Here is a 13480-nt window from a genome sequence, read left to right on the forward strand (position 1 = left end):
ATATTTTTCCCATCGTGGCACTAGTTTCAATATACCCTGTTCATAGAACTCCGTTAAATGGGAGTACAGCCATCTGCGCACAACCGATTGCACTTCTTCATCGGAATTGAAGCGTTGGCCACCTAGAGTGCGCGTCAAATCTCCTGCATATGGCCTTGAACTGCTGAACAGCACCAGCGAATCACAGACGTGCGGCGTTGCCTAGTTCAGAACCTGTTTCACCTCGCTACTAAATCGTGTACCTGGCGCTCGGATATAAATATATTATTTCAAGTGTCAGTAGTTCAACAGATGGAAAGATAATGAATTTGCGAGTATGTACGAAAAACAAGCGTGATTGTAGCTTATACCGTTCCCTCTGTAGAAGCAATGTCATTATAAACGTATTTGCATTGTATCGTTTTTGTTCTCCCTTCGTTCCTGTTGCATTCCGAAACTTTCCGATTAGCGAAGGGAACAGGGCAGGTTCATTCCCAGTGATGGTAGAAGGAGAAATTGACGAAGAGGATACCGTCACTGTTCGTTTTTCCCACGTTTTTAGTGTGTGTGTGTGTGTGTGTGTGTGTGTGTGTGCAGCATGTCGTTGAGTAAACCAAGTGGTAGTGATAGCGAGAGAAGAGAGAACAATACAGTGTTGTACGAAGCCAGGCACGACGGGTGATTTTTCAGGTGTACAATTTTTTAAAAAAAAAATGTTCGAGTGAAGAAGAGAGCAGTAAGATTGACTTTAAGAAGTGCCAGGCTCTAACAGCTCAAGCGTGTGGTGTGAATCAAGCTACCGTTTCTCGGATATGTTTGGGGGCAAAACAATGTGGATCGGGGCCTGCTCCAATGTTTCAATCACCTAGAAAGCACATTAACGTACCAAAAAAGAACGACAAACTTAGATAACTTTGAAAAAGACGTAGTTCGTAGAACCGTCTTTGAAATTTACGATTGTGGCGAATTTTCTACTGCCAAAAGGATAACGTACTCTTTACGGGACAAAATATCTTACAAAGGCTGTACAACTTCCACCTTGAGAATATTGAAACAATTATGCAGTCCCTCTGGCATAATCAGGTATGTTATTTTCTTCCATTAAGTTTATTATATGTTATATTATCTAATGTTCCGTGCTCTCCGTGACAAGGCGTTTCGCTCAACCACGCTGTCTCTTTTCCGTGTGAGATTTCGACATGGCACCGCTGCAGTGCGCTGCTATTGGCTATCGCCATATGCAGGAGATTTGACGCGCACTATAGGTATTTCTTCATTGGGCGAAACAGATTAAAGTCTGAATTGTTGAACCACCCTGACAAGGTTCTCAGATGGATCTGCTGGTCATTGAGAATTGCCTGCTCAATGGCTGTAACATTCAGTTTCGTTGCAGCTTTTACTGGTCACCCGGAACGTGACGAGTCAACAAGCTTCAGACTGCCTCCTTGAAAGAATGTGCACCACCTTGATTGATTGATTGATTTAGTTTATTTTACTTCGCATTTTGTGCCTCTTGGCTAATTTGCGAAGATGGGGATGAGTGATGAAATGATGAAATTGATGAATGGACATTCACAAACAACCAAGCCCGACCGGGATTCGAACCCGGGACCCTTGGCGTCGCAGCGCGATGTGCTAACCACTCGGCCACAGGGTCGGGCAATGTGCACCACCTGGAGATGTTGCTACGGTCCAAACAGTCTTCCCCATACACGCCCAACATTTCCCTGAGAATTTCACCTGGGTTTTGTTCTTTCGTCCACAAAAACTGAATTACAGCTCTTTGCTTTTCACACGTTAATGACAATAACATGCGTGCCATCTTTGCTAAGTAGTTCACGCTTCTGCCACAAGAGTTATACCTGATCAAACAAATTCCATCTCTAGCGCGAACTACAAACCATACATCTGTAAAATTTCAAAGTCCCAGCCACAATAACATCGTGGGAAAAAATTGTAGTGCGATACTTAATGATCCACCCTCGTATATTGGAATAAAATTAAGCCTTGTTTCCATATGAAAAACACCAAGTTGCTGACCAAGGCAATTTATTACGATATAAAAACACTTAACAGTAACGTTTCAACCCTGTCTCGGGGTGATACAGATTTTAGTTTAGTTCTTCGCCTGTGGAAGACCCTGATGCAGGGTTGAAACGGTACATGTTAAGTGTTTTTATATCTTAATAAACTGCCTTGGTCAGCAACTTAGTGTTTTTAATAAATAAAGTGTCTCGAAAGTTCTGCACCATAGATCAAATCACAGTATTTGTTCAAAATACCCTCTGTTGAGTTCGACCAGGTATAGGTAGAATCGTAGGTGGTTGAATGTGGGGGACATATTCTGGTAATGTGGCATAACATTTTCCTTTAATCCGGATGCATAGGTGGGTCAGATCAAGAATTTTCATGATTCTCCAGGGTTCCAGGGACCTTCAGAGCAGAAAGTCAAACAGATTCAAATCTGGCAAGTGTGGGGTCCATTCAACAGCTCCTGTGTGACAGAACCAGTGTTCTGGAAACATGGTGCCGACTCTGTCTCACACAACCTGGCACAGAGCAGAACTTTTCAAGCACCCTGCAGTTATTAGTAGGGCTGAGCCGATACGGATACTCTCAGAGATTCCCACTGATACCGATACTTAAAAATTGTAATAATTAAAAGTTGTTTAAAATACTGATTTATATTTGTGTGTAAGTATCCCACTAATTATATGTATCAATTTACCAAGAGTTTTGTTTAAAATATTCATGCAAAACTGGTGCAAAATAAAGAGATAATTTCCAGGATTAGACTCCGCGAAAATGTCCCTTGGCTTTTTGTGGAATCCATGAAAGATCAAAATGCAGGAAAGTATCAGCCAGTATCGGTAAATAAATTCCAACTGATACATCGGCATCGGCTCAGCTCTTGTCTTGTTATTAGTTTTTAGTATGGTGTCTGGTTGCCACAAGAGTCCTGGGTTTGGTATGAAGGGTGAGTTGTGTTAAGGTGAAATTTAAGTTGACAACTAACATTTTCAACCCAATATTTCAAAGGTTCTTCACACTTGTACAACATTCTCCAAATTTTAATTGAAGCTCTTACTTCGATAAGAAAAGTTTAAGATAATGTTACCGCATTCCTATAGATGGGCTTTAACCAGTAGGTATAGTAGATATGCTAATATTATTATAATTTTTGACATACCCGTGATCTGTCTCGGAGCTTCCTCAGACGTTCAAACTCTTCCAGTTCTGACTCTGGAATCTTGAAGGAGAAGTTCTCAAAGTAAGGATGTCGCAGCAATTCTTCACATGTCCACCTTTTGCTTGGATCCTTGTCTAAGCATTTCTGAATGTAAAAAAAGTCAATAGAGAATAATTTTCAGATACATTTTACAGTGGAAATCCTGCTTTAATTTCCTAGATTTTACATTTTCTTGTCTTGTACGTTTTACCTTCATGGTAAATAATAAAAATATCATTGTGCATATTACAAAGGTGATGATATACTGGAAATACCTTTACCCATATATGGTAATCAGAAGAACCAAGGAGTGACACTCACAAAATAATGAGTATATATAATAAAGATAAAGAGGGGAAGGGATAATTTGTATGGAAGATAGATTGAAGTGAAATTTTACATATTGGTTTTGGCAACACTGCCGAGTTTGAATCTTGCAAAGGACATGGATGATTCTGTGTATACTCTTGTTCTTTTCATCATCACTGATCTCACTATTCTAGAAGTGTAAAATACAGTACATTAACACGTAAGGATGCACGTATGGGTAAAAATTACCCAGCCAATTTTCAAATGCATTTTTTTTATCACTTCTGAGTGGGTGAGGCCACCCTTCTCAGTACCTTTCCAGTAAACCCTTCCGAGTATCGGGACCTTGAATCGGCTGTTGTTAGTTTGTTAGTTCTGCTCTCGGGACCATAGGAACACTGCCTGGGTAAATTTCACCGTTTTTATCATTTGTGTGATTCAATGCAAATGTTTCAAATTAATAAAATTTGATTAATCAATGAAGACACTTTAATACAATTAAAAATCTGACTTCAGAAGTAATTTTTTGTATGGATATTTTTACCCAGCATGTATCCTTACATTATGGCAACCCATCTTGCTGTATTTTTCTTGCTCATATTTTCTCAACGTAGCATAATGAAATTAAAACATTCCAACTTAATGAAATTAGATTAATCAATGAAGTTATTATTTTTTACACACTTTAAAACAATTAAAATTCGTACTTAAGAAGCAATTTTGCTTGGGTATTTTTTACCCCAGTGCACGTCGTAGCGGAGAGTGCGCATCCTACTGGGTTTACAAAATTAAGGGCAGAAATATTAAATTTACAGGAAGGATATATCATATTAACACTGAATTTAATCATTGTAAATCCCCTTTACACTTGTAGGTGAGAAATACAAATAGTAGCTTGACTATACTGCTGGAGATAGTTGATAATAACATGTTTTACTTACATTTTGTTGTTTGTGGTTTACATTTTGTAAACCACAAGGTAAGGTAACACAGGGGAACCAAATTAAATGACCTAATCAGGGACTTAGAACTTCACCCCCCCAAAAGCTGAATTGTTGGCCTTACGACTGCAACAATGGAATCACCTGGTGGATGATGTGAAGGTACTACTCCCTACAGACAAATAATTTCTTCCATTTTTCTAAACGAAAGAGAACCTGACTGCGTGCCATGACAAAGGCTTCTTTGCATCAATGAATATATCACAAGACTGAGGACTGGAGACTTTTTATTGATTCCTCCAAGTTCTGTCTTAAAGCAGTTTTGCTGCACAACGGTAAAGTTCTAAGTTCAATTCATGTTGTCCATGTAGTTGACATTAAGGAAACTTATGAAAAAAATGAAAGAAATTATTCAGTGATGGTGAGTGAACTTCATGCAATGCATTTAGACAAGTGTGTCATAGTTTTCTGAGGAACAGGAGAGCAAAGAACTATGAACAACTCATGGAGAATCTTCTGACGACTTACGAGAAGACTGGGTGAGAATTAACATTCATAGTATTACTGAATTCCTTTTTTTGTTAGTGCTTCGCTGTTAGTGGTTTTTGCGGTTCAAGGGATTTATTTAAGTAAAGAAAGGGTACTTTCTCCTGTACAAAAGAAAAACATTCTCGTCGAGGATACAGTAACCATTTATTTCAAGGCTGCATGCAGGATTTTTTGTGTGTGTGGGGGGGGGGGGGCAGTGTTTATAGTGGAGGAAACAGAGTTATGCTTTCTCATTTCTCATACTTAAGAGAATTATCATAAAGAATTGCCAGCACTTAGTTAAGTTGCATAGACGTTTAATCTGTCTTTCGCAGCACCTCTCATCTATGTTTTCACACTATAATTTCAAAATTTGAATTGTATTAATTCTTTCCAGATATCTGGGGGGGGGCAAGTGTCCCCCCCTGGCCTCCTTTTGCAGGCTCTCTTAATATATTTGTCAAGTTATGCACACATTGTTTATGCTTAATTGTTATGTAACATGAATTATGCTTATCTTGAAAATAAGAACCAATGCATTGCTTATGGGTAATATGAATTATATCGTAACTTCAAATTAAGAGCCAATCTTAGAAAATGAAGTGTATATTCGTGTTCAGGAAGTCAACTTCGGTAAGAAACTACTACTTTCCTTTCTGTAACAGAAAAAAAGTGAAAATTTGTAGAACATTGTAATAGAGTGGATGAATTTTTTTTTAAACAACTACAGGTATGCCTTACCTGGGATGGAACCCATAAATCTAGTTTGCTCAGGAGCAACAACAACAACAAAAAATTGATTCTGAAAATTGTGTAAATAAATCCAAGGTATTGCCAGAAATTCTGTAAGCTAGGAAATCCTTTCCATTTTCCTTTAGAAGCTTTCTAGCATTTCACTCAGGGCCGGCGCTAGTCATTTTGCCACCCTGGGTGGTGGCGCAGATGCCTCTCTCTTTCGACGCCCCCCACCTTCCCCGTCATTATGCAGCAACGGGAAATTGAAAATCAATATATTCCTAAGTAAAACATTAAACTATGAAATAAATAATGAGACTTGTTACACCATTTTAATACTATTAAGCACAAAAGGATATCTCGCTCTTATGCGACACTAATTTTATATTATTATTATTATATTTTATGAAAACTCTCTCTCTTAAACGTATCTTAAATGTAACAAGTATTAGGAAAGTAATGAAGGCTTGACTTCATATGTTTACTGTTGTAGGTCTGTGATATATGATTGGATTTTTAAAAGAATTACATGTAATATTCCCAGATCTCCACGTGAGTGATCTGAGGTCTGAATTCTTTCCTGCGTTGTCCCTGCATAAATCAGGTCTGGGGTTCACCCAGCCTCAAATTAATGGGTACCTCGGAGCTACCCTCCAAGGTAAAGGCAGCTGGAGAGTGGTGCTGATCACATCACCTACAAAATGGCCGAGATCGAGAATGTGTATGGCCCTACCCCCACATCTTCTAAATGTGCCTTGATGACATGGTGCTATATGTACAGGGCAATTTACCTTTTCATGTAATATTCTTTTTCGTATAATGCTATCTTGCATAAAATGGCAAGAAGCGTGTTTCAGACATGATTGACCGAAGATAGTATTTATATTAGCCTTCATTTTAAAAAAAAGAAAAAAAACTTTGTTCGCCACTTGCCACGGTTACTGACAAAGGTAATAAATTCGAAGTTCTACACTAACATTAGGTGCAAAACCATGACCCTTTATCAGTTTAAGGTCTCCTTTGGTGTACTTGTTTTATTATAGCCGAAAGCACTTTTAGTTCATCTTCATGTGTTAACATTCCAGCAAGGTTTCTGCAGTTTTCAGACAAAAGATCAGGTAGCATGTCTTTATGCTTACTAATATCATAAAGGAAATTGAAAATTCACTATGATGTTTAAGCTGCTCAAATTTTTTTAGTTAAAATAATTGTCTAGGACCTGGTAATAAAAATCAACTTTGTACCATTTTTGTGGATCTTCAACAGTTTCATCACACTGAAACTGCTTCTTTTTTCGATTTTGACCCTGTACAGTGTTGCCTATCTTTGGATCGTCTATATCTAAATTCGATGCCAATTCTTTCTCATCAACCGGGACTCAGGTCCCCTCACCCCCGATGCCTCATAAGTGAAGGAAGTGAGGCCCTGCAAGGCTGCCAAGTGGCGTCTAAGAAACTTTGAAATTTTTCATCACTCCTGTTTTTTTCAAAGTGCTGATATGTTTGCAAGAAATCATCTAACAGCATCTAACACATCGTAGATTAATGTTTTGAAGACATTTGCTCATTACATTATGTGGAGTAAAAAGTCATACCACATTACAAGTGAGCAAAGAAATGTAAAGCCATACAACTGGTTTGCAATACACAGCCTCATGTGCGACCATTTGGACAGTTTTATTGTCGCCACTTATTTGAAGGAGCGCATCATAGACCTCTGAGTTAAGGTATCAGATCTGCTTTCCACCTTGTGGCACTCAGTGGTTTTAAAGTGACTACTGATATGTTCCTTCAAAACGGTGGGTTGGCATACATATATTAACTTCCAAGTTATATAATATAATGTTAAAACTTTAAAGTTTTCAATAGGCTTATTTCTTTCTTCTTTTCAAATTTTGGCACCCTGAAAATTTGCCGCTCTGGGCGGTGGCACGGTTCAACCCTCCCCCCTTCCACCGGCCCTGATTTCACTCTCGCCAAAGTTTTTTGCTTTAAGAAACTGCAAAATATGTGGGACAAATTCTTGTTACACCAATTTAACTAATTCAATTCAAATTTAAAAAATTCAAATATGTTAATCAAAAACATATTATTGAAAATAATATATAAAAATTACCAAAAGGAAGTCCATTCCAGCATCATTAAGACTTTTTGGCATCTTGGTCTCCAATGGTTCCATTGTTTCTGGCTGAGGAAGATTGATGCCACAGAAGAATTCATTACTTTTAAATATTTGCATGTGTCTTGCTATCAAGTCACCTGAAATTACAGATACATTGTTTACATTTGAAACTGTTTCAAGTCTGAAGTAAGATACAGACAACATATTGCATTATTTAATTTTAATTCCTACAAATATTGTGAATTCCACATGCTATTTTTCAAATCAGAGAACATAGGAAATTGCAATTTAGAAAGGATGTGGCAGAGAAAACACATGATTTTGGAATGGCCAATAATCGTCAAGGAGAAGGGTGGGTAAACCCTCGCCCTTGTCTATAGGCAGGTTAATAAGCATGGTACCATGAACCTGCAAGCATTGGATGTTTGTCGCTGTGGTATTCAATGCATTTTATATGACAATACGACTGTTGTCTCAAGATTTCCATCGACATTTTCTTTCTTTTCAATCGATTTAGCATATAATCTACTGTCGATGCATGCAGTGGCAGATTCAGAAGTTACAGTTGGGAGGAGCAAATTTCAGTTGGGTATTTTACCTCACTGAGAATCAAATCTAACCTACACTTGCACTGTTTTACATAAACAATATACAGGGTAATTATAAATGATTCATCAGGTTTGAAATGGCTGCATTAAAAAATATATAACATATACAATAAAGAATGATACATGAAAATAAACAGAAACTGTCCAAGTTTCAGACATACTTTCACAAATGTTCATTGTGGCTTCCTTTCGTCACACGACACATCTATGTGATAGTCTAGTTCACCCCACATGTGCTCTAGCATATCCCTACTAATGGTCGTAAATGCAGCTGTAATGCGATCCTGCAGCTCCACCAACGTTGTTGTAAGTGGTGGCACATACTTTCACATGCCTCCAAAGGAAAAAATCACAAACCGTTAGGTCGGGAGATCTAGGAGGCCATGGGAAAAGTGCTAAGTCATCTTCAGCACTTTGGCCAATCCAACGGTTTTTACCTTTACACATGCAACCAGTTTCCTCAAACTGTCGGTGCCATTGCAGAATGCTTTGGTGACCTGGCAGTGCAGTTGAAAACAACAGAATGCTTTCTGCTGCATAGATACCATTTTGGAAACTAGGTTTGTGCTGCCATCTGTCGGCAGGCACCAAGGTTACAAATATGAGAAATTAAACTGGAATAGATGCCATGGTAAACTGACGGATCAAATATGAGGAGTAAAGTGATCTCTCAAGGGGTCTCGGGTTCAATCCGCTTTTGAGACATATTGTACAGTGGTTAGGATCAAAATTTAAACTGTAGGTCCAATTCCAATCAGCCTATCATGAGCATAAAGTAGACTTTCGGCAAACTTAAAAAAATATTCTAGAACTTGCTAAACTTGGTGATAAAAGACAGAACTAAGTCTTCAGAAATATTAGACATAATAATATATCCAGATATCTGGCAGTTGGGAGGGGTGACTGATCGCCCCTATTGCCTTCGCCGTGGATCCGTGCCAGGATGCATGTAGGATGTTATGCTGGAAAACTCTTTTAGGTCACATTCAAATATTTTTGCACTAGCCATTTTTATATATTTTTTGTTTTATTTATTTTGTTTGCTACTAATGAGATTTGTTTTCTATCTATCTTACTTATAGTGTGCAGTGTGAATATCAACATATTCCAATTGCCTTTCCTTATTCGTAGAGTGGAATGCATAAGTATTACCAAGCAAATTGTCCATCACCATCTTTGTTTCATGCAATGAAAGCTTCAAGAATTGAAACAAAGCATCAAACAAGTTGCTGGCAACCTCTGCACTAAAATGCATGTAAATATCTCTAAAAGAACATGATACAAGAGAAAAATGATTGAAAATAGTCATGGACAATTTGCCAAACAATACTTGTGCATCCCACTGTACATGGGAATATTATTTACATAAACATATTGTGTGTATAAAGTGGATTCAGTGGCGGCGATTTGGTTCCAAAACTGGAGAGTCAAGGGCAGGCAGTTTACATTCATTTGGTCATGGCCGTATTTAGAGGGGGGGTTTCTAGGGTTCAAACCCCCCCCCGAAACATCTGACATGTTGGATTAATGGAAGTTCAGAAACCAAAATCTGTAACTATTTTCAAATTTTTTTCGAAGCATCATACAAATACAAGGAGACAATGTTGAAACGATAGAGCTAGAATTTTCATACATTTGAAATTCTGAAAGTTGAGTGAAACAGGATTTATTCTCGAAATCGCAGCCTACCCGTGACTCCTCCATTTTCATTTCTGCTGTCCTCTTTCCAGTTTAGTTTCTGCGTCACAAGGAATATACACTGAAAATTCCCTTATGATTGTCCCAAAATTCCCTTTCCAACTTTTAAATTCCCTGTCTGATAAAGTTGAAAATCCCCCTTGATAGGAGTTCAAACCTAGGATCTCCAGTTTCGTAGCGCATTACGCGATTGAGGTTACAATCCATGCACCAGGCTAAGTTTTTAAAGAGAGTAACTGGTTCCACACTTTTCAAAATTCCAAAAATTAAGTTATAAGGTCAAACAACAAAAACTTTATGACTAAAATTTCTATCTAAATTTTAGAGCTTTTTCTTGAAGGTATCTTAAAATTTGATAAAGTATAATAATTGTGCATTTCAGTACACACTGTACAAAACGTAAAAAAATAAAAAAAATTGTGCTCGATATTCACTCATCTGCTGAATTGAGTAAGCCCCCTTAAGGATATTATAATAATAATAATAATAATAATTATTATTATTATTATTATTTTGGAATAAAATTGTTTTATTATTAAATTTTAATTATTATTGTATAATTATTGTTATTATTTCTATTATTCAAATTTCTGGCGACGCCCATGGGAACAATTATGAATGAACCCCCCCCGAAAATTTTTCTTGCCTACGGCCATGCATTTGGTAGATAAGGTTTAGCATAGCGTGGGGTCAAAGGTGGCAAAAAGTGGAAGGGGGGGGCAATAGCCTCTGCCCCGCACCCCCACTAATCGCCGCAACTGAGTGGACTTAGAAGAACACACATTCCATAAAATGTAAAATAAAGTGTAACGAAAGAATACATAATACTCCTTTTGTACCTAAACTTTTACGAATGAGGTAGAGTTGATCGACATCTGATTTTCCTGGCCAGAGTGCTTCTCCCCTCACAAGTTCTGCAAATACACAACCTGAAAAACAAGGTAGAATTACCTTTTAGAAAACAACAAGGAGCTTTCTGTCTGCCATATTCTAAATCACTGTCTTCAACTATAAAAATGTAATTGATTAGGTCAATGTTCTCATTATTGATAAGCTATAGTACACAAATAAAACAATATTGTTAGACTTCAGATTAGTCCAGTTGGAAATATGCAACAATAGTATCTTTAGTATTTTATAGGGATGGGCCGATATGAAATTTTGCCCGATACCGATAAAGTAACGATATAAAATTTACCGATACCGATAACCGATATTCTACCGATCCGATATAAAATTTGAAATGGTCCTTGAAGAACCTGAAAGGTTCATTGACCTCCTTAATAATGTGTGTTTTGAGGTGACTGCAGTGAAAAAGAAATTGCATATTTGGACATTTACTTTTTTAGAAATTAGGGCATGGAGATTATCCATAAAAATTACAACAAAATGGCAGAATTTTGCACTAAATTATCAGATATTTATCGATATATCGGACTGGTAAAATAATAGGTAATTTTACCGATACACCGATATGCCTATATTGGCCGGTACCGATTGAGTACCGATTAATCAGTCCCATCCCTAGTATTTTAGAACAATGGTATGTAATTAACACGTATCTGTTAGCTGTTTTTTTTTTTTTGCTCTGCTGATTACAATCCTCTCACGAAATTATCTTCATCTGTCACTTAATGTACCAATATATTTTGTAATATGTGAGAATATCTAAAAAAGATATAGTAATAATTTATCAATATGTACGTACCTATTGCCCAGACATCTACGGGAGGACCATACTGAGTATCACCTACTAGAAGTTCTGGAGCTCTATACCACCGAGTTGCTACATAATCTGTATAATTCTCTCCAGGGCCTGAAATACAAGTATTTTTCTCATAATCTGCAAATTCATCTGTTACTATCTATTTTATCTTACGAGTAGTAGCCAGTGCTATATTTTACTCTTGTCTTGCATTTGACATTCTGTTTTTAGCAATGCTCTGCCACAGGGGAAGATTATGATCCCCATCGTCCCTGTTGTAATGTAACTGGTTCCCCAGTCTACCCTTATAACTCTCCCAGCAGACAATAAAGTTATTGAACTCTCAGATAGTGCACTTGTTATTTCTTTGGCCTTGCAATCAAGGAATCCTGGGTATACTTCAGGGTCAATTTCAGCTTAAACTATATGTACTTAAAGGGTACAATACGCCAAATGTAACATGAAAACTTTGTAATTAGATAGTGTTTTACTTAAATTACACATTTCATATTAATGTAATATTTAAAATACGTCTGGATTTATGAATGCTGTATTTTCTATCGGGGACAGGGAGGGGTGTAAGGGTAAATCTAGAGCTAAAATGACCATGAATTGGGTTTTGTAAAGAATTGGGGGGAGCTGAGATTCCAAATACATAATGAAAGTGCTTTTGAATATTGTACAATGTAGGAAGTAGTCATCAAGGTTTTCTGTGCTGAAAGAACTATATCCAGGTTTGTTTTAGGTATGCTAAAGGTAACCCCTCACACATGCACACACTCACCTACTGCTCAATTTTGGCTGTAATATTACTCAAAATTATGAAACTGTAAACAAATTTTGAGTAACATGGTTATACTAACACTTGTGAGACAAACTTGGTACATTTGCTTTCATGTATATACCACAATCAATATAACAAATCAAATATAGCAGGATTAACCTGTAAGGAATGTAGACTCGTGCAATGTGGAATGCTGCTACAGCACGAAACATTGCTATTGATTGGTTTGCTCCATGGAGGAGTGGTTAGCACAGTGGGCTACAACACCTGGAGTCTGAGGTTCAAATTCCGGTTCAGACATGGATGTTCTTTGTGTCCCTTCATCAATTTGATCATATCATCACTTATCCTCATTGTTACAATTAGCCAAAAATGGCATAAAAGTGACACTAAATGAAGAAAGATAATGATAACCAAGTGATATGTGTCACTCACCACTTCAGTGTAAATCTCCCTGAAGCTGTGATACATTGTTACAGATCTTTGAGACAGGCCCGTAGCTAGAACTGATCTCCAGGGGGGGCCACGGGTTATCAGGGGGGACTCACAGGTTATCCGGGGGATTTGTAAACCAAGTTCATTTTTTAAAAAATTGAACAGTATTAAATGAAGGTAAATTATGTGTGTGGGGGGGGGAGTCATTAAGTTATATAAAATTTATAAATATGATACAAATGCTACATTCTTCTAATCTTTTAAAACATCTCTTGAAGTGTTAATTGACTGATACTGAAATTATCTGTTACACACTGCATACTACTTTAGGTGATACAGATATTTATATCACACAAATAATGCGCAATATTCAATCACAGTGCCTACAGTACTCGTACATTCCACCCC

At 37.3% G+C, this 13480-nt stretch overlaps 1 protein-coding gene across 5 annotated transcripts in view; it reads right to left on the bottom strand.

The window, feature by feature from the left end:
• The window catches only part of LOC145999917 (cyclin-dependent kinase-like 4), a 145401-nt gene that overhangs the window by 1486 nt on the left and 130435 nt on the right, over positions 1-13480 (bottom strand). For all 5 annotated transcript variants that reach the window (XM_083137196.1, XM_083137199.1, XM_083137195.1 and 2 more), the window contains exons 4-7: positions 11857-11964; positions 10988-11077; positions 7837-7979; positions 3170-3313 (exon numbers count right to left, since the gene is read on the bottom strand). In XM_083137196.1, coding sequence (XP_082993322.1) covers positions 3170-3313; positions 7837-7979; positions 10988-11077; positions 11857-11964 — 485 coding nt within the window. The remainder of the gene's footprint in view (positions 1-3169; positions 3314-7836; positions 7980-10987; positions 11078-11856; positions 11965-13480) is intronic.

The sequence above is a fragment of the Lepisma saccharinum genome, chromosome 16 (assembly GCF_977018435.1).
Source record: "Lepisma saccharinum chromosome 16, izLepSacc3.1, whole genome shotgun sequence".
In the NCBI taxonomy this organism is placed as follows: domain Eukaryota; kingdom Metazoa; phylum Arthropoda; class Insecta; order Zygentoma; family Lepismatidae; genus Lepisma; species Lepisma saccharinum.